This window comes from Dunckerocampus dactyliophorus, chromosome 2 (genome assembly GCF_027744805.1).
Source record: "Dunckerocampus dactyliophorus isolate RoL2022-P2 chromosome 2, RoL_Ddac_1.1, whole genome shotgun sequence".
In the NCBI taxonomy this organism is placed as follows: domain Eukaryota; kingdom Metazoa; phylum Chordata; class Actinopteri; order Syngnathiformes; family Syngnathidae; genus Dunckerocampus; species Dunckerocampus dactyliophorus.
In genome coordinates, this window is record NC_072820.1 from 25,363,948 (window position 1) to 25,390,832 (window position 26,885).

General features: G+C 39.8%; 2 protein-coding genes across 2 annotated transcripts in view; one reads left to right on the forward strand and one right to left on the reverse strand.

Moving 5' to 3' along the window:
* The window catches only part of LOC129174357 (dynein axonemal heavy chain 8-like), an 84,007-nt gene extending 62,338 nt beyond the window's left edge, over positions 1-21,669 (reverse strand). Inside the window, exons 1-30 of the mRNA XM_054766306.1 lie at positions 21,499-21,669; positions 21,267-21,328; positions 21,061-21,195; positions 19,917-20,001; positions 19,687-19,829; positions 16,740-16,926; positions 16,496-16,656; positions 16,247-16,423; positions 13,374-13,487; positions 13,159-13,266; positions 12,963-13,061; positions 12,704-12,850; positions 12,428-12,625; positions 11,787-11,863; positions 11,614-11,713; positions 11,398-11,517; positions 10,288-10,423; positions 9,698-9,885; positions 9,540-9,620; positions 7,741-7,857; positions 7,402-7,521; positions 7,188-7,326; positions 4,278-4,366; positions 4,087-4,193; positions 2,730-2,808; positions 2,505-2,631; positions 2,258-2,430; positions 2,049-2,175; positions 209-444; positions 29-133 (exon numbers count right to left, since the gene is read on the reverse strand). Of these exons, the coding sequence (XP_054622281.1) occupies positions 29-133; positions 209-444; positions 2,049-2,175; positions 2,258-2,430; positions 2,505-2,631; positions 2,730-2,808; positions 4,087-4,193; positions 4,278-4,366; positions 7,188-7,326; positions 7,402-7,521; positions 7,741-7,857; positions 9,540-9,620; positions 9,698-9,885; positions 10,288-10,423; positions 11,398-11,517; positions 11,614-11,713; positions 11,787-11,863; positions 12,428-12,625; positions 12,704-12,850; positions 12,963-13,061; positions 13,159-13,266; positions 13,374-13,487; positions 16,247-16,423; positions 16,496-16,656; positions 16,740-16,926; positions 19,687-19,829; positions 19,917-20,001; positions 21,061-21,195; positions 21,267-21,281 (3,690 nt within the window). The 5' untranslated portion in view covers positions 21,282-21,328; positions 21,499-21,669. The remainder of the gene's footprint in view (positions 1-28; positions 134-208; positions 445-2,048; positions 2,176-2,257; positions 2,431-2,504; positions 2,632-2,729; positions 2,809-4,086; positions 4,194-4,277; positions 4,367-7,187; positions 7,327-7,401; positions 7,522-7,740; positions 7,858-9,539; positions 9,621-9,697; positions 9,886-10,287; positions 10,424-11,397; positions 11,518-11,613; positions 11,714-11,786; positions 11,864-12,427; positions 12,626-12,703; positions 12,851-12,962; positions 13,062-13,158; positions 13,267-13,373; positions 13,488-16,246; positions 16,424-16,495; positions 16,657-16,739; positions 16,927-19,686; positions 19,830-19,916; positions 20,002-21,060; positions 21,196-21,266; positions 21,329-21,498) is intronic.
* A 467-nt stretch (positions 21,670-22,136) lies between these two features.
* Positions 22,137-26,599, forward strand: LOC129176576 (calreticulin-like). The gene is made up of 9 exons (XM_054766762.1): positions 22,137-22,322; positions 22,611-22,712; positions 23,374-23,577; positions 23,678-23,772; positions 24,498-24,707; positions 24,818-24,931; positions 25,009-25,152; positions 25,670-25,762; positions 25,843-26,599. The coding sequence occupies exons 1-9, from the start codon at positions 22,226-22,228 to the stop codon at positions 26,041-26,043; spliced, it is 1,260 nt and encodes a 419-aa protein (XP_054622737.1). The 5' UTR covers positions 22,137-22,225; the 3' UTR covers positions 26,044-26,599.
* Positions 26,600-26,885: the final 286 nt, after the last annotated feature.

A 26,885-nucleotide genomic window follows, 5' to 3' on the forward strand; every position in this document is an offset into this window, starting at 1 on the left:
CACACCACTGTATACAAACAGTACTAACAGCCTTTGTCAAAAGCCTTGTGAAGAAACGGCCCAACCCGTACACCTCCCCTGGCTCCTTCTCCGTCATTTCAGCTTCATAAAGGATAAGAATGTCGTAGGCGTCCTGCAAGAGTGAAACGGGACATTGCAGCACAATCTCATGCAAAACAAGCAAAGCAAAACATGAATCCATTCATACTTGAGTGTAAATGAGCGTGATGTCCGTGTTGATCTCTGAATCCCGGAGATCGCTCAGCGTCTTCATGGCGCAGCGCACATCATCCAAATTGACTACAGGGTGTGCCAATTGTGTGAAGCTTTTGTGCGTGTGCAAGCTGATGGTGATGATGTTCCTCCTGCACTCCTTCCGCAGGCAATTGCACAGGTGCTGTTTCCAGGCTTTGGCCTCCGCTATGAGGGAGGACTTTAATTCATCTGCACACAAGAGAAAAAAAATTTTGTCCACACTTCCCTTGCATAAGTCCTACTGGAAAGTGAATGACTACATTCTAAACAATAAAGACTCGTAACAGAATACGTCTCAGGAGGCCGTTAACGTTTCTAAGTCGTTTGTAAAATGTTGGGATTTCACACAACTTCTCTTATGACAGTGCTTCTCAGATAGTGGAGCGCGCTCTAATACATTAAAACAAATGTGCTAGCTCAATACTAATTTATATTGAAAATCCCATATACAGTCGTCCCTTGCAAAATTGGTTCGAAGATCATATTTAAAAAAAACAAAATTGTTTAATTATCGCTGCTTTGTGGTTGACTATGGTCTATCATCAATAAAAAAAAAATTGTTTTTTTTTTTCAACAAAAGGTGACTTTTATTTTTATTTTTATTTTTATTTTTTTTACCCCTGTCCTGTCCAGCCTTTAAAGCAGATAGAATTGTAGATCTAAATGCCGTCAAGTGCTCAACAGATTTACTCTGCCAGGGAAAAGTGTGATATACACTTCCCCTGTTATACAAAATTTTATTGACTTTGATGCTTGTTATAAAGCAAATTTGGAGCGACCGGACCGGAGCAGGAGGGGATAGAGAAGAAAAGAAAAGAAAACGGGGGGGTGCGGGGATGAGAGGGGGACAAAAAAAAAGAGAGACAAGAGACAAGGACAACAGCAGCAACACACAAGGCACACCTATGTGTGGCGCTGTGAACAGAAGCGGACGGAACCACGTGACACACCAAACCATAGAAGAAGAAAGAACGGCTGTGCATAAGTCCGTCATCTTCAGCTTCTCAAGGCTTGTGGAATTACATGTGCGTCATTTTCGGAGTATAAGACAAGAAAATACCGGGAGAATGTCAACTGCGGTGAGTCCTGACACTCAAAATATTCAGATATGTTGGCTTGTCATCAAAGCCGACTTCTGGTCACGTGACAGCGACGGAGCGGTGAAGTCACCGTTTTTAAATTGTAGTGTATTTGTTAGTCCGTAGGGAAACGGCGAACCGGCGTATTCAGATTTTCCCACTCTGGAAGCAGTTTTTAAAAAATATCTTTTCAGGTCACCCAGAACGCCGTTCCCGTGTGGATGAGAGGCTGAACGATGACATACTTGGCCGTTTTGAGCTGAAAACGCTTCCGTGTGGATAACCCCTTAAACACAAGTGTTGTTTCCTTAGCACACCAACTATGTCTACCTTGGAGATTGTAGCTGCTGTGTCAGTCACTGACTTACTAAATGCACAAGTATGATTTTCAGTGTACAGTATATTAATGCAGAAAATAATTGAGAACCACGGCCTAATGAGAAATTATGAAATTATACTTCATCTATTCAAGGACTCAAAGTTGTACCGCTAAAGGTTTAAGTAACCTTTTAATGTTTATATATGGGTGAAAATTGAAGCTGAGAGAAGGTCTATGGTTATCATCATCCAAAATAAAAAGAAACATGTTTAAGCTCCTTTCAAGGTCTAATTCCGATTGTTTGACTGCCAAACCATTTGAGTAGTACGCATTCACTGTACTTTGAATGTATTTTTACTGCTGTAAAAAAAAAATTTGTACTGGTGGGAGCTTACCTGTTGACAATTCAATCAACCCAATATTAATGACGTCCTTAATTTCCTCAATTTGGTTTTCAAACAAGTCGTAGTGCTGCAGTTTATTTTTGATCTGGATCAAGGTTGGCTTGCTGTCCATGAAAGCCTTTAAAAGAACACCAAGGTGTCATTCAAAGTAAAAAAAAAAAAAAACATATTTCCTGTATGAGCCAATAATCAAGCCAGACCTTTATTTGCTTCTCCTTGTCCTCCGCCCAGAACTCCTTGAACTTCATGAAGCGATCCAGTACATTTGCAGCTTGTTCCTTCTGCGACTTCAAGGCGGACTTCAATGTGAAAATGACGACCTTGACATCGTCGTGCCTGATGACTCGACTGTAGAAATTCATCTTCTCTCGACCTGTGAGAGAAAGGAAGGTCAGGCTGAGTGGAAAAGCGGACCAAACAGTTGTGTCTTGGTGGACCGTGACTGACATTCAGTAGTTGTGTTGTCTTGCCTGTACTCCACCTCCCAGCACTGAATGCCCTTGATCACATTCAAGACAAAGTCAATGATTTCATGTATGGCATGGTGGATCTCGTCTACACTGGGGACCATCACCTGCCGGGAAAATGTAGCATCAGCACAATAATTCTTGTATTTATGACATGTAAAAAGTAATCTCATCAATATGGTGCTTGATTTGTGGCTTTACTCACGACATTGGGTGCAGCCAGGTGGACCTCTGATTTGATCACGGGGACCAAGACATTGTCAGACCTCGCTTTCTGAAAAGAGCTACAATTCGCAACATATTAACATATACGAACATCTACAATGTTATATACCATACTTCCCGGACTTTTTGGCTGGTCCTGCAACCTACAGGCAGGTACAATTTTTATATGAAAATACAGTGGAACCTCTGTTAGCATCCGCCCCGGTTACCATCTTTTTGGGTTAATGGAAAAAATTTACGCCAAAATTTTGTCTCATTTTGCATACATTTTCCGGTTAGTGTACAATATGGCGTGTTGTCGTGTAATTAATACACTTTGTGAGTCCAACTGTGTTCTTAACAATTTTTATATATTTTTATCACAAATGTCTTCGTTAGCATAGCTTGCTAACAAAATGGAAACCAGAACCGGAAGTCTAGCTACGTCGCCTATCTGTATTATCATCAGCAGTTGACTCTCAAAAATGTTAACAAAAAACACATTTCATAGTTTTGCAATTATAGCTTTACATGCATAAAACAATTCTAAATGCATATAAATGACGAATGAAAGGGACAGATTAACATTCAAGGTTACTTTTACCTTCATTGAAGACGTGCCTGCTCCCAAAGCCACAAGGTGGCAGTGAGACACCACACGGTCACAACCGTCCTGTTTCGTTATGAGTTATTTCTTGAATTCAGTAGCGTTTCTCACCTTCTTTATCAAACGCAGGCACTTTCATTCACTCTCTTTGGCTCCATTTTGGGTTATTGAGGTGAGAAACCCTATTGAATTCAAGAAATAACTCATGGTAAAACAGGAAGATGGTGTCCACATGGTGTTTCGCTGCCACATCATGTCTTTGGGAACAGTCACATCAAGAGTCCTTCTTTAATGAAGGAAAAAGTCAACTTAAATGTTAATTTATCCATTTCATTCATCATTTATTTGTATTTATAGTGTATATGCATTTAAGAATTAAGATTTTCATTATTTCTTATGGGAAAAATTTATTCGGTTAAGAGTACGTTTCCATACATGGAAGTTGCCTATTGGACTCACTGCCTTGTTAATTGAACCTATTCAGCCTCCCAGGTATGGTCTTGACGTTACAGTGTAGCTGAATAACTGTTAATGTGTTGTGCTATTGTGAAGTTTAATAACTTGCCTTTTCATGTGAAATATCTGTTCTTGGTCTTGAATTTTGTTAAATAAATTTGTGAATAAATGTGACTTAGTAGTCCAGAAAATACAGAAAATCAGGGGTTCTCAAACATTCTGGGACCATTGACCGGTCCTTTATAGTACAAAACATTTTCTAAGGACCCCCTTAGAATCCTCATGCCAGACTTACTCAGGACCACAGATTCGCCTTTCTAGGGTCTTCAGAGATAACTTAGTTGTTTCCACCAGCGCATCCAACACCCGTGCACCGAAGAAGTCGTATTGTTTTGTAAATTCCTGAAATGTTTTTGTTTCAAGCTTTAACAACTCCGCTGCATTGTACATATCAAGATGTACATCATCATTATCAGGCAAGCATACCTTCTCAAAGCGTGTTGCTTTGTACTTCTCTTGACTCTCTGAGGTCATTGTCTCCCCACCATCAGAGGCCTTTTGGGTCTCCTTCTGTGCTAAAATGGGAAATGAACATTTAACTTTAGGTCCATATGCACTCTAATGAACTCTACAGTAGACCACGCTTTCACGTGGAGGTTACCTTCCATGAATGTCGAAAAAAACTGCCATAAAAATCTTTATTTTGACCTTCTAATACAAACCAACAGGAGGTCATCAAACCAAAAGCCTACCTCACTCATGGTGCAACCAAAAATAAAACAAGGAACACATGTGGAACACACACAATATGCGAGTATTGAAATAAACACTTACACATAACATTCCTCTTGGGAAGTGTTCACAGAATGCCTTGTGGGTTATACATAAGTATAAAACAATACAATCAAATCTTGGTTTCGACTGCATTAGTTTTCCATGAAAATTTTCAACAGTTTTAACACTTTTGTACCAACTAGTCCAGGGGTGTCCGAAGTGTGGCCGAGGTGCCATTTGAGGGCTGCGGCTGTTTTTGTGCTGGCCCAAGGCACATTCTAAAAATATAATTTAACAATAAAACTAAAACAAAACAGCAAAAATTTCACTTTGTCATATTTTGGGTGTCTGGAATAAATGACGCCGGCACCTCAGAAAGGGGAGGCAATGCCCGGTCCACACTGCTTACAGTGGGGACGGGGGCCTGCTGACCTCGACTGAGGATATTGTCCGACGCTGGAAGGAATACTTTGAGGCCCTTCTCAATCCCACTGACATACCTTCCATAGAGGAAGCAGAGTCTGAGGACACAAACGCAGACAGTTCCATCACTGTGGCTGAGGTATCTGGGGTAGTCGAAACGCTCCCCAGTGGCATAGCTCCGCCCTGAATTCCTCAAGGCTCTGGATGTTGAGGGACTGTCTTGGCTGACATGTCTCTTCAACATTGCGTGGGAAGTCGGGAACAGTACCTCTGGATTGGCAGACGGGGGTGGTAGTCCCCCTTTTCAAGAGGGTCACCGGAGGGTGTGTTCCAACTATAGGGGGATCACACTCCTCAGTCTCCCAAGGAAAGTCTATTCCAGGGTGCTGGAGAGAAAGGTACGACCGTAAGTCAAACCTCGACTCCAGGAAGTGCAATGTAGTTTTCGTCCCGGTCACGGAACACTGGACCAGCTCTACACCCTTGCAAGGGTACTGCAGGATACTTGGGAGTTTGCCCTACTGGTCATGTGCTTTGTGGACTTGGAAAAGGCATTCGACCGTGTCCTTCACGGTGTCCTGTGGAGGGTGCTCTGGGAGTACGGGATTGGTGGCGCGCTACTGTGTGCCATTGGGTCCTACAACCGGAGCAGGAGCCTGGTTCGCATTGCCCGCAGTAAGTTGAGCCTGTTTCTGGTGAACGTTGGCCTCCGCCACGGCTGCCCTTTGTCAACGATTCTGTTCATAATTTTCATGGACAGAATTTCTAGTCGCAGCCAAGGCGTCAAGGGAGTCCAGTTCGGGGGCCTTAGGACCTCATCTCTGTTATTTGCAGACGATGTGGTCCTAATGGCCTCATCGAGCTGTGACCTTCAGCGTTTACTGGGGCAGTTTGATTGTGAGTGTGACGCTTCTGCGATGAGACTCAACACCTCCAAATCCGAGGCTATGGTTCTCAGTTGGAAAAGGGTGGATTGCTCCCTCCAGGTTGGGAATGAGGTCCTGTCCCAGGTGGAGGAGTTCAAGTATCTCGGGGTCTTGTCACGAGTGAGGGAAGGTTGGAACGTTAGATCGATAGGCGGATCGGCGCAGCATCTGCAGTAATGCGGTCGCTGTACCAGCCCGTTGTGGTGAAGAGAGAGCTGAGCTGGAAGGCAAAGCTCTCAATTTACCGGTCAACCTACAGTATGTTCCCACCCTCACCTATGGTCCTGAGCTTTGGGTTGTGAGCGAAAGAAGGACATTGCAGATACAAGCGGCCGAAATGAGTTTCCGCCGTCGGGTGGCTGGACTCACCCTAAGAGATAGGGTGAGGAGCTCAGTCATCCGGGAGGAGCTCAGAGTAAAGTCTCTGCTCCTTCACATCAAGAGGAGCCAGTTGAGGTGGCTCGGGCATCTAGTCCGCATGCCCAGCCAGGAGAAGGCCCCGAGGCAGACACGCAGGACACGCTGGAGGGATTATGTCTCACAGCTGGCCTGGGAAAGCCTTGGTGTCCTCCCAGTGGAGCTGGAGGAGGTGTCCGGGGATCAGGAAGTCTGGGCTTCTCTTCCAAGACCGCTGCCCCCGCAACCCCTACCCGGATGAACTGAAGAAAATGGATGGATTGACACCATTTCCTATGGGAAAAATTGCTTCAGTTTTTGTACATTTTGGTTTTTGTCTGACATTTTAGAACAAATTAATTACAAAAACTGAGGTATTGTCACTGTATTGTTTTGCATGTACAGTATATTAGTGTATAAGCATCTATTTCTATACTTGCATAGTCCGTGTGGTACAGTTACATTGTGTGTTACACCTGTGTTAATTTTGTTTGCACCATGTGTGACGTAGGCATTTAGGTTGATAGGCTCTGTTGGTTTGTGATGTTTGAGTAAGGGTGTAAATATGAAGTGTGTTTGTAAGTAAGGTGCAACTATAATTACACGTGTTGAATAAGCACTGTGGTATTTTAGACTGCAGTACGTAAAAAGAATGTTTGCCTGTGACTACTTTCTGTGCAAGTCAAGATATACCAATGCTAAACAAATGATACGTTTTTTTTCTACCAAAAATGGCCTAATTATAGAGAAAATGGCAGGTTTTCCCACAAATAAAAAACGTTTTGATCCAAAATCCACAAATGTGCAGGGTCGCAAATGCTAAATTGCAAATACGTGGGGATCCACAGTAATGGAAAGAATATGCAGATGTTATTACTGGAATTGAGTCCGTCCGTAGCCTTCTGAGCTTGCTTGGACTTATAAATGTCGTTGAACACCTTTCCCAGATCGTTCACTGCCTCTTTGACGTGAGTGCACTTCAGTTCCAGTGTCTTTAGACCCTCTCTGCACAGTTCCTACAAAAGTAGTTTATGAAATTCACCTAAATAGTCTCTTTCATACAGCTGTATATATGGATGGTGGTTCTCTACCTGATTAACTTCAATCAGGTGCTGAACTGTGGTAGAGTGATCCTCAGGCAGCTCAAGCAGAACAGACTCAGCGATGTCTCCAAGATAATCATCAATGTGAAACTTGCAGATACCTTGTACCTGTGTACAAACTCTATCCCTCAATCTCACCATAAATGAAAAATTCACACTGCCCACAAAAAGATATATGGCAATCCCTTGTTTATCGTGGTTAATTAGTTCCAGATCTGATCGTGATCAGCGAATTTCCACAAAGTAGGATTCCTCAAAAACATCTTTGCAGATTCGGAGAACATGTCATATACAGTAGTACAATTTGACTACAGTTACAAAACATACCTTAGTCAGGATTAATTTCAGCTCAGACAGCGCATTGTCAATATTTTGAAAGTACTTGTCCAGGAGGAGGGACGACCACGTGACCATGACAGAGCCGTAACGAAGGAGAGACTCCATCTTTTCAAAGACAGACATTGAGACACATCAGCACCTCCTACAAAGCATTTTCTGCTCAACAAGAACTCCCAGCTAAAGCTCTGATTTACACATTACTTTTAAGGTAAGGCAGGGGTGTCCAAACTTTTCCCACCCAGGGCCACATACTGAAAAAAGAAAAGATGCAAGGGCCCATATTGATATTTTATAATACAAATTGCATCTCATCTTTGTGATATTAGTGAAAAAGCATATTATTATTTTGAATTTCGCTCTTTGCTCTTCCCCCCACATACCTTCCCCATTTTTGCGGTTGTATTTCCCCCAAAATATTTAATCTTTCTTCTTAAATAATCTTCGTAAATGTTCTTCTTTTAAGATTATGACTTTATTCCCATAATATTTAGACTTTATTCCTGTAACATTACTTTTTCCAAACTTTTTCCCCAACCTAATTTTCCAAAAATTACTATTTTATTTTGTTTGCTTGTTTCTCATATTGTGATGACTTTTAAAAAAGAAGGTATTTTTTCTTCAATATTCCAACTCTTTGCTACTAAAATGACATTGTTCCTCATAATATTTCTGAGTTTATTCAAGTCTATTGTCATAAACTTGTAACTTCTTTCTTGTTATAAATCTCAGCATTGATGCACTGATGCCAAAATATATCCAGGTATCCAGGTACATATATTTTCGAAAACAACTTTTTCTCGTGATTCTTGTAAAATTACTGATTTGACCATTTTCGCAGGTTTTTTTTTTTAGTTTTCTTGTAAAATGAATGTGAGAATGTGCCGCAGTCCATTAAAAAAAATAGCCACAGACTGTAAATGGCTCCCGGGTCACACTTTGGACACCTCTGATTGAAGGGATAACAATTAACACCTGGATATACACTCCTGATCAAAATCTTAAGACCAGTTGAAAAATTGCTAGAATTTGCATTTTGCACATTTGGATCTTAATGCGGTTTTAAGTAGAGCTACAATATGCAAAAGCAAGAAGGGGGAGTGAGACAAAAAGCATTTTGAAAAAGTAATTAATTGAAAACAACAATTAAACTGAAATAGGCTGTGATAAACAGCCTAAGACCATCGCTAAAAAAATAACAAAAAACTCTCCAAACCAGAACAAAAAATGTTCTCAGTAGGACTCAGTAATGAGTAGCTCCACCGTTCTTGTTAATCACTTCAAAAATTCAAAGATTTTTTTGGGTCTACCACTTAACTTTTTTGTTCCATAATGCTCAGGATCTTTCAAAAAACTTAGAATGACTGATTTACTGCACCCAACCTCAACAGCAATGGCACGCCGCGAGAAGCCTTGCTTATGCAGCTCGGCAATCCGACCACATTCAAACAGAGAAAGCTTCTTAGCTTTAGGCATCAGGAGGGCATGACAGTGTGAATGCCCGACAGAAAATGAACGTTTTGAGCATATTTAGGCTTTTATAGCCTGCGGTCTTAAACTTTTGATCAGGCTATTTCAGTTTAATTGTTGTTTTCAATAAATTACTTTTTCAAAATGCTTTTTGTCTCATTACCCCTTCTTGCTTTTGCATATTGTAGCTCTACTTAAAACGTCATTAAGAACCAAATGTGCAAAATGCACATTCTAGCAATTTTTCAACTGGTCTTAAGATTTTGATCAGGAGTGTATGTTTGCATCATTGTTGAGGGCTGACACATTTTCCAGCTTACTTGGTTGGTCTTTGATGCAATCAAGTTGGTGAAGTCGGGAGGTATGTTGTCACACGTGTACTTGTAGTCTGTCAAAATGGTCTGTAAAGGAAACAAATATGGCTGTACGTTGTTTTTTTAATGCACAGTGAGGAAGCAATAACTATAACTATACTAACCTGAAGGCAATGGTGATACGTCTTTAATCTCAGCTCCGACTTCAGGAAGTGCACAGCCTGCTTTGGGACTTCCAGTCCCATCTTCACCAATCCGCTGGCCTCCCGGATGGCCTCGCTTATTTTGGAGTCAAAGTTGACGAGGTATTTTGCTGTCACAGTGCAGCGTATCAGGACTGTAGTATTCAAGGCTGTCGGACCAGAGAATACACAAACTTTCACCTCAGAGATTGTGTGCCAATATATGGACCATATACTTCTTCTGGGACCATGACAGTTTTTTTTATTAATCCTATTTGGTAAAATCAGCTCAATGCAAACAGGCAAATCAAAACCAACAACTTTTGCACACACTTGGAAGTGGATTATGTGGCCACATGACTTGAGTAAGGTTTCAAAGTAATGGGAAGTAATAATATAATAATATAAATAATAATATAATTAATACTAATTATTATTACATTAACAATAATTACATTATTAATAAAAACATAATAATTATTACATTGTTCATAATTACATTATTATTATTATTATTATTATTATTATTATTATTATCGGTTCCCTTTTGATGTGATTGCCAGACAACAAACCAAAATCCAGCTTGGACACTTCCGTCATCCATGCTTTGTGGGTGTCAGCCTCAAAGCGTTGCAGTGCCGCCGTGGTTTGATTGTACATTTTCACCACAGTGCGTCCCTCTGGGGTGGTCAGAATGTCTGAGTTTTCCTGTAAAGGAGCAAAGTATCCCCATAAATGGTCAAAAAGTGTGTAGATTTTGTCTCTCCAGGTTACCAAAATACCTAAAAACATTAAGTCTCATCTCAATTTCGCCAGAAAACATCTTGATGATCTCCAAGACCTTTGGGAAAATACTCTGTTGTCTGACAAGACAAAAGTTGAACTTTTTGGAAGGTGTGTGTCTCATTACATTTAACGTTAAAGTAATGCCACATTTCAGAAAAAGAACACCATACCAACAGTAAAATATGGTGGTGGTGGTGTGATGGTCTGGGGCTGTTTTGATGCTTCAGGACCTGGAAGACTTGCTGTGATAAATAGAACCATGAATTCTGCTGTCTACCAAAAACTCCTGAAGGAGAATATCCGGCCATCTGTTTGTGACCTCAAGCTGAAAGGAACTTGGGTTCTGCAGCAGGACAATGATCCAAAACACATCAGCATGTCCACCTCTGAATGGCTGAAGAAAAACAAAATGAAGACTTTGGAGTGGCCTAGTCATAGTCCTGACCTGAATCCTATTGTGATGCTGTGGCATGACCTTAAAAAGGCGCTTCATGCTCGAAAACCCTCCATTGTGGATAAATTACAACAATTCTGCAAAGATGAGTGGGCCAAAACTCCTCCACAGAGCTGTGAGAGACTTATTGCAAGTTATCGTAAACGCTTGATTGTAGTTGTTGCTGCTAAGGGTGGCCCAACCAGTTATTAAGTTTAGGGGTCAATCACTTTTTCACACAGGGCCAAGAAGGTTTTGATTTTTTTTCCCTTGACAATAAAAAGCTTCATTAAAAAACTGCATTTTGTGTTCAGTTATATTCTCACTGGCTAATTTAAAATTTGTTTGATGATCTGAAAGTGTGAGAAACATGCAAAAAATAAGAAATCGGGAAGGGGGCAAACACTTTGTAACATCACTGTAGCTAACAGTTAACTGTGTCAAATAACACTTTAAAGCTTACACGTATGTAAGATATAGGTTCATGTATTTTCTTGTAGAGATGCCTGGCCCAGCGCAATTTCCCACAGACAGGAGGCATGTTGCGGCCCAACGGCGGGTCCTCGTTTTGCTTCTCAAAGAGCTGTGACAAAAAGATACATTAGCACATTAGAAGGTCCGTGAGCAAAAAGTATGCTGCTGCATTTTATGACTTTATATTACTCCCAGCATGCACCACCTTTGACACAGCTTCCACTTCTGAGACGTAGAGCTGTAGAATAGAACCCAAAGCTTTGGGCATGTCCGCCTTTAGGCAGGGAATGTTTAGTTTCTTAAAACTGCAGACACATATGAGAAAACATGATGATAAAGATAACAGAAAAGTACTAAACAATCTTGTGTTGGACTAACCGCTGTATTACGAGCAGAGCCTGCTGGGACGAGTCAAACCTTGAGAAACTGGAGTTCATGAAGGACTTTAGCTGCTCCTGTAGATGAAAACAATATAAATCTGGTAAATAATCTGTGGCCAAAATAAAACCTTAATTGATTGTACACACAATGTTTTCAGTAACATCTTTAACTGTCAAGTGTAAAAACTAGTTAACCGTTTTTACAATAATCATTGTTAATTTTGACGATGCACAATAAACATTCCTCTTGAAAATGACAGTATTCTTATTTAATTTGTATTATTATTATTATTATTGTCATTTTGTTATCGTACAGCCAGCACATGGACAAGAGTCAAGCTTCCTTTGTCACACTCCGGCAATCATCTCCAATTCAATGGTTGTGATCATATTTCTCCTCTTGGCCATTTCTGGCTTTACAGACCAGAAAATACAGTATATGAACAAAGCACTGACAGCTTTGTGTTATAGGTGACAAAGCAAATTAGTTGATAATATATCTAATTAATAATCATTTAACTTTATTTTTAGTATAATCCAATAAAAACAAGCTGTGCGCTGAGAATAGCCCTGAGGCTGCATTTTGGACGCCCCTGTTCTACAGTGTACGATTACTGAATTGTAGACTTGAATGCGTACCTCCAGGTTGCTTATGTGTGTCATAAATGTTTCGTAGTCGTTCTCGAAAGCCGACACCCTGGTGGCGAACACATCGGCCTGCTTGTTCTTAAGGTCGGTGGAGGCTTTGCGGAACTGACCAGCCAGCACCTCGATACCCTCGATGTTGGACTTGGCCAGGCATTCAAATGTCTTGAACACAGCGATTATTTTGATGATCTGCAGGAGGGTAATTCGCATTGTTACCTGACAGTTTCCTGGGGTAATGACGAGCTCAAAAATGATCAATTTTCTTACACTTTCAAGGCGCTTACAGAAGACCTCAAACTTCCTCAATACGTGAATCTCGGAAAAGACAAAGGGCCTTTGGCATGGCATCTCTTTTGCTTTTTCTTGAGTTTTCACCAAGCAAGACTGATACTCTCGGTACAAACAAAGGGACTCCTGTCAATGAAAAACAGTTACGAGGTGATATCGGACTATCCTGTCAATGAAAAACAGTTACGAGGTGATATTGGACTATCTGCTATCAATAAAAGGTGATTAGCCCCATTACCTGTATTTTCATTACAACATTTTTACCATCCTGCTCCCATATTGCTGAGCCATTGTTGGAAATGTAGCGCCTGCAGGCTATAATCATCTGATTGGTTACCTAATCCGTTAAGGGGAAATCAGATTTATTGACAAAGCAACTAAATTGTATAGTAAATCATCATAGCACAGCTCATGTTGTGTGTGAATTCAGATACTTTGATGAAGATGGCCGATATCTTTTCACTGGTATGGTAGTAACGTGACACTGTGTGGATCATCTGAACGGCGTTGATGATGTTCTGCACGTTTTTCACAATGGTGGCCTGAAATCAAGAACAGTATTCATCAACTTGCTTCCATTCAAGCCCTCCATTGTTTTCAAGCTCGTGTTTGTACACAATAAATAATGACAATAAATGACTGTTCATACAGGGTCACTGGTGTAAAGTGGCTGACATGCATTCTCTAGTGCGTCCAGAAACTTGACATTGTCCTTTGCCTCGTTGAAGTTATCGGTAACCCTGGACTCCAGCATTGGCCACACCTAAAAAAAGGTGAGAAAATATATATGATAAATGATAAAATATTTTTGTTTACAGTTTAATTTGAATAACGGTTGACAGATTTTTACATTTTTTTTGGCTGTGTTTAATAAAACAAAATTACATTAAAGAAATTACATAAAAATAAAATGAAAATAATAATAAAAGTAAATACAAAGACATTTAATATAAATATATATATAATATACATATTTACGGAAATAATAATTTACAAATGTGAAATCAAATAAAAATATTAAAAAATAACAAATGACATAATATTAAATAATGATAAATAAAATATTGATAAAAAATAAAAATAGTGACAAATTCATTCATTTTCTGAGCTGCTTAATCCTCTTTAGGGTTGCGGGTGTGTGCTGGAGCCTATCACAGCTGACTTTGGGCATAAATAGTGACAAATACAATTTCACAATATAAAATATGTAATCAAATAAAATACATGAAATAAAACAATAACAAAATGAAGTAAAATAACATTACAAATTAAATAATCCCCAAATAAAATGAAATTAAATAAGAATAATCAAAATAATAACTAATAAAATGAAATAAAAGAAAATAAAAAAACAATAACATAAAAATCTAAAAATAATGAACCAAAATAAAAAAAATATTGAATACATACACAAACATAATATTAAATAATAAAATAAAATAACAAATACAATTCCATAATATTAAATATGTAATAAAATCAAATAAATGATTTTAAAACAATAACAAAATGAAATAAAATAAGATAAAAAAATAAACCAAAAATGTAAATAAAAGAAAATACACAAAATAAAATAGAATAAAATCATAACAAATGACATAATATGAAAAACATACAATAAATTAACACAAAACTGAAAATCTAGCACAAATACCATTGACTCATATTACATAAAATACGAATAATCCATCCATCCATCTTCTATGCCGCTTATCCTCACTAGGGTCGCGGGTATGCTGGAGCCTATCCCAGCTGACTTCGGGCGAAAGGCGAGCTACACCCTGGACTGGTCGCCAGCCAATCACAGGGCACATATAGACAAACAACCATTCACACTTACATTCATACCTATGGAAAATTTAGAGTCGCCAATTAACCTAACATGCATGTTTTGGGAATGTGGGAGGAAATATGAATAACCAATTAAATAAAAATAAGACCAAATACAATTTCATAAGATAATATGTAATAAAAATAAAATAAATGAAAAAAACTACAACAAAATGAAATAACATTAAAAATGTAACAAACCAAAAATAAAATTAAAATAATAAATAAGATGCATTTAAACAATAATAACAAAATACAATAAATTTAAAAATTAAACAATCCAAAAATAAAATGAAATAAAACTAGACGATTGTCTGGAGACATTGCGTGTGAATGCGTGAGCCTGATGGGGGGGAACAAAAATTAAAAATTAAGTCTATTTAGATCAAAAGCATTCAGCATTCTGGAAAAATAGGAATGTCGGGAAAAGTGACAATAGCCATGGGAAGGTTCACCACTGTTCCATGTTTTTGACATTTGTGGATAATGGCTCTCACTGTGGAGTCCCAAAGCTTTAGAAATGGCTTTCTAACCATTTCCGGATCTCAATTAATCTCAGTTAAATTATGTTCTAACGAGGGGGGCAATCACTTTTTCACGCAGGGCCATTTACATTGGGATTTTTTCTCCCTTAATAATAAAAGGTTTCATTAAAAAACTGCAATTTGTGTTCAGTTGTGTTGTCTTTGACTAATATTTACATTAGTTTGATGATCTGAAACATTTAAGTGTGACAAACATGCAAAAAAATAAGAATTCAGGATGGGGGAAAACACTTTTTCACACCACTGTACTAGGCCATATGTGTAGTATTGGTGATTTTCATGTGGCCTCATTTGCTCAAAGTCCCTAGGAGGAGTTCATCAAAGTACGACCCCTGGTTTTCGCTCAAAACAACACGGCCAACTTCCTGTTTGTTTTTGAACGTGGGCTCTTGAGACTTTTGTGTGTGAAACGGGTGGCGGGGGATCATTTTTTCTAAATTTATAGGGGGTGCTAGCCAGTCATTTTGTGGTGGTCTCATTTGGGAGCTACACCATATTGTCCAGGCTTGGATTCTTACTTGCTGTATAAGTTTTCAACCACATGTGACCATCTGAAGTCAAATTAAGACTTGATGGTCGATGGCGAAGGCAGAAACTTTGACGCTATGCCACACCCACCACATTTGCTTTACATGCATATCATTCACAATTTAAGCTCATCAGTCTGTCAGTCATACTTCCTTCCTATTGAATTTGAACTTGATCTGAAAATCTCTTTGGAGGAGAAGGGTAATTTACTGTACATTGCAAACACTTTGTTTGACATTTTCTGTCACCACTGGATGGCACTGAGACAAAGTCAGGAAGTGAGCTAAACATAGCTTCAAGGTGTTGTCTTAATGTGAAATAAAAGGAGTTATGACAGTTATATTTTTCAACCAGGAGGGGGCGCCATTGGTAGCAAGGTGGCCAACTGGTCATGTCCTGATGCACCAACCCACCATAAAAAATTCGCTATCCGTGGTGTTTGGGCCCTAATAAGAATAGCAATTTCAAAAGGGCCTTCGCACCGCTATCGTTGGTGCTCGGGTGCTAATAAATATGATGTACAGTATAATGAAATGAAATAATAAAATAATTCACTCGCCACCCTTAGTTTGGAGAAACAAAGATGTTGAATTTGAGGACGAAAAGCGAGCGAGTGTACCTGCAGCGTCTTGGAGCGGCAGATTTTGAGGACGGCTATGACCGCCCTGCACTTTGAGCTATTGATGTGAGTGAGGATGGTGTTGAACTTCAAAAAAGTCTGCTTCCAGTATTCCAGCTCACTCAGCGGCCCTTCCGTCACGAGACCATGCTTTAGCGCCAGAGTCTCCAGCAGCACCTGATGAACAGAGCAGCAAAATGGCAGTCTTTAGTCACAGTGTTGTTCTCGTTGCAAATGTTTGTGGCCCACCTGGTCAATTTCCTTATGCCACTGCACTACAAGCTTCTCCAGATCCTTAACCATGTTGAGGTTGGCTGCTGCCGATTTCATATCCTGAACGGAGGCCAATTTCTTGATGTCAACATCTTTAGCTTCAGTGAGTTTCATGCTCTTGGTGGTCATCTGGATCCCTGTGGTGCAAGCAAAACAAAAACATTGCAACAAATAAAGCTGCACACATGCTACTGATAACAAGAACAAGTAAGAACCTCACCTTCTAAGCCGCTGACACTCTTCTTCAAGATATGCTGGAAGCCCGGCTTCATTTTGCACCTGCGCTTAGATTTGTCAAGGGCGGCGTAGTTTTGGATGGCTTGAAAACTTGGCAGCAGATTGTTGAAGCTGTTCTTTATTGCTTTCGGGCAGCCACCCCGAGCGTCGAAGCTGGAAAAAAAGACCTCCTAGAAAAGCATTCAGAATCAGTACGAGTACTCGTATTTGACATACAATGGTCTATCTTCACACATTAACAATACAGCATGCTAGGGCTGGGCAATATATCGGTATCAAAATATCGCTATTTCTTTTAAGCACGATGTCAAAAATAAACATATTGAGACGGGATTTGCACTGTTCTGTTGTCTCACTCCTGTGGGTGTGTCAGCGCACCTGAGTGGGGCTACTCCCCGGCCCTCCTCCATACATAAAAGAGAAAGGAGGGGCAAAGCAAAGGCCCCCAAAAGCATGAAGGAAGCGAAAGCGCCAGTGTTGCCAACTTGGCGACTCTGTCGCTAAATCTGGCGGCATTCCAAACCCTCCCAGCGTATTTTCTCAAACGCGACTAGTGACAAATTCAGCTAATTTTTACGGCGTTGTTGAAGAGTTTTCTTGTATGTGGGTAGTTAAAAGTGAAAGTACATATGGTTGGGCAGTTTGTGTGTTGTCACTGAGCAGCAACGGTTGCTCCTGAGACGTCCACCGCACCCCCAAAGCAGTCACAAGCCGTCCGTGCAGCCGTCAGCTCCCTCTGCACACAGCGTAGTGGATATCCACGCATCCTTGAGGTGCAACACCACTGGGGTGGATCTCGCCCTGTTTTACAGAAAACGTAAAATGTTTCTTAATCTTCGTTAAATGACTACCCTTTACACTCAAGCGTCATTTGGACTTGGTGACTTACCTGTCAGTGTGTCAGAACGTGTAATGGAAAAAGGATGTGTGATAAACAAGTCGTCCTAACTACAAGGTAAAACGTGGAGGCCGGAGGAGAGACTGGGTCTAGCCGAGATACAATTTTAAAATTATTTTATTTTGATGAAGTGATGGCCACTTTTAAATTAACAAACTAAGAATTGAGTTTATTTGTAGTTGTAAACATAATTATGGTGTTTTCACTCACTTTTTTCTCTCTCCCACGAGGTTCTGCTTTCTAAAGAAAATTATACTGTTTAAAATAAAGATTTTTTGAGTTACTGCTGACATTTAAAAAATGTTTTAAAACAGGGCACTTTATTTCATATTTTGCAGATTTGAGCATAGCTAAAGGTTAGTTATAAAGAGTATTGATGATTATATTTTCTACATTTATTTAAAAAAGAGAACGGACTATTTTATTTTAGCGGCTATTTTTCTATACGATTTTTTTATTTTAATGAAACAACTCCGCACGCACGCACGCATATTTTACTTTGACTTTGTCTAAACTCACTTTGTAGAAAAAACATCAGGATATATACAGTATCGTACATCGATATTTAACATAAATATATTGGGATATGAGGTTTGGCACATATCGCCCAGCCCTACAACATGCTGCTATTTAATGATTTGCAACATGATGCATTTTAATGGTTACAAAAAGGTCCAACACAAAAATTATCTTCGACTTTTAAGAGCAGGGTTCCCCAAATTGTCGATCAGCACCCAACATGGGTCAGTTTTTATATGGTTGCTAAACTGTTAAGTAAAAACACGATCAGCGCTTCTACTGATCATCAATCTGGCACACAATTTTGTGGCAAAAGGCAGTATGTTGTAGTGAATCCATGTCTTCTTTATCATCAGTTTATGTACACTACAGTATATGTGGATCTTAGGGCGATACTTGACGTATTTTAGTACATTTGGTCCTGGAAGGATGTCCAATTTGGATGTTGAAAAAGTTTGGAAAACCCTGTTCTAGATGTATATAATGCACAATATTCATATGTGTGAGGTTATACAGTCGACCCTTGCGACTTCATGCTTCAAATTCCACTCTCTTCACTCTCATGGTTTTTCTAAAACAATAAATCATGCCATTTTGTGGTTGAATACGGCCTTAAAACATACGCATATTGAAGCAAATGTTAACATTTTTTTTTCTAAATTAAATATAAGGCATTCAGAAGATGCATTCAAAGACGGTGATGATATGTAGTATTCTACACTGGTCATTAGGTGTCAGTAATGTTACTGTAACGTTCGGTGAGACACATGAGCACCAGACTTGATCGCTGGAACAACAGGCTTTTATTGCGGGCTTGAATTATCCCACAACAGGCACAATAATCCCTAATAAAAATTTCTAACAAAATGACGGGCTACTGGTGCGACCGTAACCCACGCCAAGCTGAAACTCAACTCTGAACCACTTACGTCACTTCCTGTCCACATTTCACTCAGCTCCCTTAGGGAACACATTTATAGCAACACATACGAGCACAATTCTTATTTATGTCTTAAATTGATTATTTTCTGTTATTATGTCTACTATATTGGGTAACATGAGTGTAAAGGTGACTACGGGGTGTTTTCAAGTTTGGAACACCTTGTAGATGTACAATAGTCATACAGTATGTGCGAAGTTACATTCACATTGCAGATTGCCTGTTTGCTGCAAAATTACACACACAAAAAAATACAGATTTGTCACTGTTTTCCTGAATTTCTTTCTCAGTAATGCCTGGATCTTAATAACTTATGTTATATACATGCAGGACATACAGTAGGTAACTATCAAGCAAATTTGGATTGTTCAGCCATGGAGGAGGTTCTACACTCAATGGAATGTTATTCTAGCAATCATTATATTGACTATAGAGTCACACACACTGATTGTGATCAGAAAACACAGGAAACAGTATCAAGTTATGTTATTAGCAGGATGCAATCATAGAAAATGCGTTTCAGGATGGGCACCTTGCAATTGTATCCACAAAAGTATGCAGAGCATGTCGTACCTTATGCACGTTATCTGAAGTCACAGCGACGTTCACTCGAACCCGCGTGAAAGAACAATAAATGCCCCTGATGCGTGTCTCTGCTAAATTGGCGTAGGAGAGCCGCAATGCGTTCCCCGCCCCTGGGAATGAGCGACCGCACTCTGAAATTAAATTTCTGTCAGTCAGCACATCATTCTGTCTTGTGAATAGGCTAATAGCAAATGATTGAATGGATGGATGATAGCTACCTTTTCCTGGAGGTTTTGCCTCTTGATACACAAAGGAAAGAGATGAATTTCCTCCCTTGGCAAAGAAATCATCGAAAGGAGCCAGCTATGCAGGAAAAGACAGGAAATACGTACAAAATGGCACCTTAAGACATCAACTCATTCAGAGACACAACAACAACAAAACAATATAAATCTATCCATCTATTTTCTATAGCTAGGGGCTATATGGACCACTGGACTAGAAAAAGTAAAGTACAGCTGAAAAAGCACACTAATAGATTAAAAAAATCCCACAGATGTGCGGTAGGCCACGTTGTAGTGGTCTCCATCCATGCATTTGCAGTGATAGGTGTTCTTGCGCAGTGCTATTCTTCTTTGTACACAAGCAATGCATGTGTGCATTGAATATTTGAAGTAGGAAGTAGGATTCAGATATCCAGGATAAATGGCTGACCTGAGCTCAACCAACCCCAAATAAGAGCATCTAGACTGCTTGAACAAAGCCCAAACCAGGATGAGTGGACACAGATTAATCAAATCAGGTGAAACCAATCAAAAAATGAAACCATTCCAAAAACATGCATGTTAGGTTAATTGAAGACTCTAAATTGCCCATAGGTATGAATGTGAGTGTGAATGGTTGTTTGCCTATATGTGCCCTGCCATTGGCTGGCGACCAGTCCAGGGTGTACCCCACCTGTCGCCCGAAGCCAGCTGGGATAGGCTCCACCCTAAAGAGGAGTAGCGGTATAGAAAATGGATGGATGGATGGATGATCTAATGATTGCAAAGTCATCTAAAATCATTTACCTACAATAATTGAAATGAATGATCACAAATGTTGAAATAATGACAGTGAGTGTGTAGATGAATGTGATAATGTGTAGTCGGCAGTGGATTAATTGTTGGTTTCCATTTATGTTGACTGCTGATTGAGATGAGGAATGAAACTATATAGATCCTGGACCTTGGCCTGGTCCAGAGCAGGCTAACTCCATAGTTATGTCAGAACATATCCCGCTTTCCACCATCCCACTTTTGTGAAACCGGATCACGGATAAATTGGACCAGTATAGCCAATATATTCCGCCTTAATCACTTATCCTAGTTTTGTGCAACGGGCCCCCGGGTGAGTAAATGTTGTTCGTTATGATGAATTCACCGAAGTCAAGTCCAAAATGAACTCTTCCACCACTGATGGCTCCAAGGCCAACTTAATGGCCAGGATGTTGATCACATAACGGTGTGCAGGGGTGAGCTGCTCCTTGCGCTCCTTCCTTGCCTGCATATAATTATCCTGGAGGACAGAAAAGGGTGTTTATATTAGTATTTCATTAAAACGTCCTGTTTATGTTAGGGACTACTTACGTCAGGTGATTCCATCGTTTAGAAGTGGGTTTCTACTTTGTAGGTATACTGTTCTCCAGCTTCTGCATGCATGAAAACATGAAAAACATAAGATTAATTTATTTATTTGGAATTATATATATATGTATATCTATCTATCTATCTATCTATCTATCTATCTATCTATCTATATATATATATATATATATATATATATATATATATATATATATATTAGATACGTAGATATTACCTGGAGCATGTAGCATTATCATTAGCAAACGTCAAGTCTGTAAACGAATGTTCTGTATGCTAAATATTAATTTCGAATCAGCACAAACGTTGTACATTAATTTCCGTTAATAACTCCGCCCCTTGTTGTGCGTTTGAGCACCTATCTTGTTTCCAGTACTTCATTGTTACGTATTACTTCATTTTACTGTGTATTTGTTTGGAAAGGTTTACGTTAGAAGTACGAGTACTTTGTACTTAATTTTGCTTACGTCATACTCGCGTCCTTGCGGCGACGTGCATTCGTTTTTTACGATGGTAATTGGAATTTATTCCATCTATTTTCATTTTAAGGGCGTAAGGTATCTTACATGATTCGCACAAAAAGTATCAACTACACAATATTGGTCGTCTTGAATGCATGCTTTATTAAATATAAACAAAAGTAACACAATCTGGCTCAAATTATAATAAATCCAATAGTTCAGTGGGCTGTGGCGCCCTCTGGCTATGCATTGACGTGTTAGGACGGAATTACGTGCCTGATCCTGGATCAGACTCCGCAAGGAACCTATGTTTCGTGGTCAACAGTGATTGGTCCACACGGCTAGTGTTGTCGACCAATGGCGTGCGGACATCTGTTAGCTTGAGCGGCTCCTCTGGAAAGCCACACTCCTCGCCACCAGTGAGTCTCTCCAGCTAGACCCTCGGGGAAGGACAAGTGTGAAGCCTACATTGAACCTAAAAAAATGGGCAAAATGCAAATTTTGAATGCTGTTGCGGTGCTTTTAGTAGCATGCTCCGTGCAAGGGACGGTCTACTTTCGTGAGGAGTTTGGCGACGGCGGTAAGGTGGAAGTACAGAAAGTTGCTACATGGTGTTAACTGTCATGGGCATACATTTAATGTTAGTCATTGTTATGAGATAAAAATGTAAGTATCTGTTATTGTCTTTGTGCCACTTTTCATCGTGAAGTTTATAATGTAGCAATATGTTCATACAATTTACCAAAGCTAGCAAAAACAGCTAGCTAACTCGGTGTCGCCTAATAAAGTGGGCGTTCTTGGCTTTTGATATTACCACACTACATTTCTTAAAAAAAAAATAAAATAAATGTTGATGTGTGTCTTTCAGACGAATGGAGAAGTCGCTGGGTGGACTCCAAACACAAGTCTGACTACGGAGAATGGAAACTGACGTCTGGCAACTTCTATGGGGACTCTGAAAAAGACAAAGGTGAGCATTCTTTTTTTTCCCTCTATTTGCCGTTTTACTAAAAGTGACGTCCCGCTTTTAAATGTATGGATTGATTTATATCATTGCGCCCTATAATGTATTTTGATGAGATGCATTCTGACATCGCTTGAGCAGCTTCAGATGTGGAAATTGGTTACTAATGGAAGCACGGTGAAATACAACACGGCGACACTGCACACTAAAACACGAATTTATTTTGAACATACTTAACTGTGTTATATTAAAGTATACCTCATCTTTATACTTGCACAATTCAACATGTAGGAAAAGGAGTGGGTGGAAGCTCCTTCCACTTCTCCATGTCCCAGCAATAACTGGGGAAAAAATCAATATGGTAATCAAAAGTAGGTGGGTCTATGCCACTCAGGGTATTAACCTCTGGCACAGTTCACTGACTTGACATGGACGACACTAATCATATGGAATATGACTTCATACTGTGTCGTTCAGAGGTATAAAAGAAAGCAGTGATCTAAATAGTAGTCTGCGTCCACTAATATGAAAATGTGCATGATAAACCTCGATAAGCACCCGGTCTCTCTGCAGTTAAGCGTATCAAAATATCCCATTAGGGCAAATGCAGTACATACAAACTATGGTTATTCTGTGCAAATTAGTGGGTTTTTTTTTTTTGGCATAGGGCTCCAGACGAGCCAGGATGCCCGCTTCTACGCCACCTCCACCCGCTTTGAACCGTTTAGCAACGAGGGCAAGAGCCTGGTAGTCCAGTTCACGGTCAAACATGAGCAGAAAATTGACTGCGGTGGCGGCTATGTTAAGGTCTTCCCGGCCGACCTGGATCAGACGGCGATGCACGGCGAGTCATCATACTACATCATGTTCGGTAAGACACGGATCCCTACCTCGTTCTCTTCTCTCATCGTGTGCAATGAATGTAGTTGATCAGTTTTTTGTGGATGTGATCACTTGCCAAACACACACAGGCCCTGATATCTGTGGCTACAGCACCAAAAAGGTCCACGTCATTTTCAACTACAAGGGCAAGAATCACCTCATCAAGAAGGAAATTAAGTGCAAGGTAATTTAAACTTTGGAAATATGAATGTTGTAAATGCTCTAATTAAAGCCTACACCAAAAAGGAGAGCAAGAGGCTGGTATGCTGTAATGTGAAAACCATGTATAACTACATTTCTACCTTAAATGGTTTGGAGTGCATGAGAAAGTGAAAAGAAAAACAAAACCCTTTTTCAAGATTCAAGAGTTTTATTGTCATATGCACAGTAAAACAGGTAGTTCTGCTATGCAATGAAATTCTTGTTCTGTTCATTCTCCCAAAAAAGAAAGGAAAAACACAAGAAAATGAGTAAGAACATCAGAAACATAAATACCAACAAAGTAAGCAACAAAAACAGAAGAGACATTAATACAAATCGATAAATAGTGCTATGAGTGTGTGAATGCTTCGTTGAGAAGTCTGAGGGCCTGTGGGTAAAAGCTGTTCGCCAGTCTTGTGGTCCTGGACTTAAAACTCCTGTAGCCTTTTAATGAACAAGTACATTAGCACAACACAGAAGCAACAGTACATGATACTTCTAATACTTGTGGAGTCAATGCCAATGTTGTTTGACTCTGTGCTAATTAGAGACCCTTGCTTTTGTAGACCATGTACCCGGTGACTATAATTGAATAGAGGTGTTAATTGGATAATTTGCGGCATTTCATGACATATTTGTATTTATACTTTACTTTTTTTTCCCTCACTTTCAGTATCATCCCATCTCAAAACATGATTTTTCTTTCAGGATGATGAGCTGAGCCACCTGTACACACTGATCCTGAATCCCGATCAGACCTACGAGGTGAAGATTGACAACGAAAAGGTGGAATCCGGCAGCCTAGAAGAGGACTGGGACTTCTTGCCCCCGAAGAAAATCAAGGACCCTGAAGCCAAGAAGCCTGAGGAATGGGATGACCGGGCCAAGATTGATGACCCAGAGGACACCAAGCCTGAGGTGAATACAGTTTGGGGAAGACATATCTAGAGGTGCCTGAAGGAATCTGAAATTGAGAGATGGGTTGAGTTCTTATGACACGTTTCCTTGAAAATGCGTGTCTCTCTTAGGGTTGGGACAAACCCGAGAACATCCCCGACCCCGATGCCAAAAAGCCAGAGGACTGGGACGAAGATATGGATGGAGAGTGGGAGCCCCCCATGATCCCCAACCCAGAGTACAAGGTAGGCTTTGAACAGAGACCATTTTAGCCAGCTTTTAGACAATATATAAATATAACAAATAGTCCTTGCCCTTGCAGGGAGACTGGAAACCCAAGCAGATTGACAATCCCAGCTACAAAGGAACCTGGGTGCACCCTGAAATCGACAATCCTGAATACAGTCCTGACTCTAACATCTACAAGTTTGGCAACATTGGTGTTATTGGTCTTGACCTTTGGCAGGTATGAAGAAAAACACACTCAGTGATGCCTCGCCACTTTGAATTTTGCAGCTTCACTCTTACCACGTTTTTTTCTAAAACATACTAATCAATCATAATTATTTTGTGGTTAAATTAACACATTAAGTATAAACACTGGTCACTAGGTGTCAGTAAGGTTACATTGAGGAGACAATAGCCACCTCAGGAAGTAAAACAGTTCCAAAACAAGGAACTCTACCAATGCAAACGTGTGAATCTATATTATGACTTATTTTCTCTTATTACGTCACTATGTTGGGTAATAGGAGTATGTTATTTCATATCTAGAGGGCTCTAATCATAAATGTTATTTAGAACGTTGTAAATACAAGTTTGCTGTGATCGAACTACAAAAATATTAGATTTTTTAATTATAATAACTTGGAAATTGAGCTGTTATGGTACAGTCTGGAACCAATTAACCTCGATAAATGGATTACTGTATTCAAATATAAACGTTAGTGATGCAATGGTGCCTATTTTGTGTGCAATCTCAGGTGAAATCCGGCACCATCTTTGATAACTTTGTGATCACAGACGATGTGAAGGAAGCAGAGGACATTGGAAATGAGACGTGGGGTGTCACAAAGGTATCGGGTGTAATCTATGTATTTTTTCGTGGATATTATATAAGGGAAAACTCCCTAACTACCTTCATTTCTCCACACAGGAACCCGAGAGTAAAATGAAAAAGGAGCAAGATGACTTAAAACGAAAGGAAGAGGAGGAGAAGAACAAAGAGCAGGACACCGAGGCGGGCGACGAGGAAGAAGAGGAAGATGAGGAGGCTGAGGATGACGACGACGACGAGGAGGAGGAAGAGGAAGGACTCTCAGAAGAGGATGATGCAAAGCTTAAAGACGAGCTTTGAGGAGGTGTCAAATTTTCATTAGGAGGGGGGAAAAAAAACTCTTGTGTGCATTCCAGGGATATCATGGCTGCTGTGCATCCTCCCCTGAAAAAAAAGCACAACACATTTCAAATGTTCGGGGGGTCTGAGGGTCAGTTACTCAGTCATTCTGATCACGATGTGTCTCTCACTGCTGGCTATGCGCTGAATTTTCATCTCGTCCCATCATACGCTCCATTCTCCTTGGATGAGTGTCTGAGTGGAAGAATTTATATTTTCAGTAGTAACACTCTAAAGTTGTGGACGATAAAAATATGAATATCAAATAAAATGTCAAAACTCTATCCAAAAAAAGGCATTGTTGGTATTGTAATCCTCCCCCTCCCCGCAAGGCAAGTACAAATCTAATCACCCAATTGCAAATGTCATTTCAAAATTATATTGAATCATTGTTATTTTAAATTCTAATGTGATCTAACCTGTCCTGTGAAGCAGCCATGTGACATGATCAAGGCTTTGCTCATTTCTATTTGACTGAATGATTATACCAAAGTTTTTATTAAAAGTTTTTAACTGATTTTGCCTGTTTTATTAAAATATAATTAATACAATTAAATAGTAAAGTAGCATACTGATTAAACACTATTTAAAATAAATGTTTGTTTAGCTAACCTTCCCTGGTGGTCTACTCGCCGCTGCCACCTATGATTTCCGGTGAGGGCTCAGCGCTTTTACTGGCAGCAACTTTGGGGATATTCTGCGAAGCGAGTTTAGTGGGTTAGTGAGCTGTGTAGAGTAGAAAGCCAGACTTGCCTGTTCAGCGAAGGTAGCTCTCTTTTAAAGCAGCTCTATCACCATGGTAA

Excerpts from the sequence above, each read along its gene's own strand:
- LOC129176576 (XM_054766762.1), top strand. The coding sequence starts at position 22,226 with ATGGGCAAAATGCAAATTTTGAATGCTGTTGCGGTGCTTTTAGTAGCA. Across the intron at positions 24,932-25,008 it reads TCCCCAACCCAGAGTACAAG|GGAGACTGGAAACCCAAGCA; the intron begins GTAGGCTTTGAA and ends TTGCCCTTGCAG. Across the intron at positions 25,763-25,842 it reads AGACGTGGGGTGTCACAAAG|GAACCCGAGAGTAAAATGAA; the intron begins GTATCGGGTGTA and ends TTCTCCACACAG.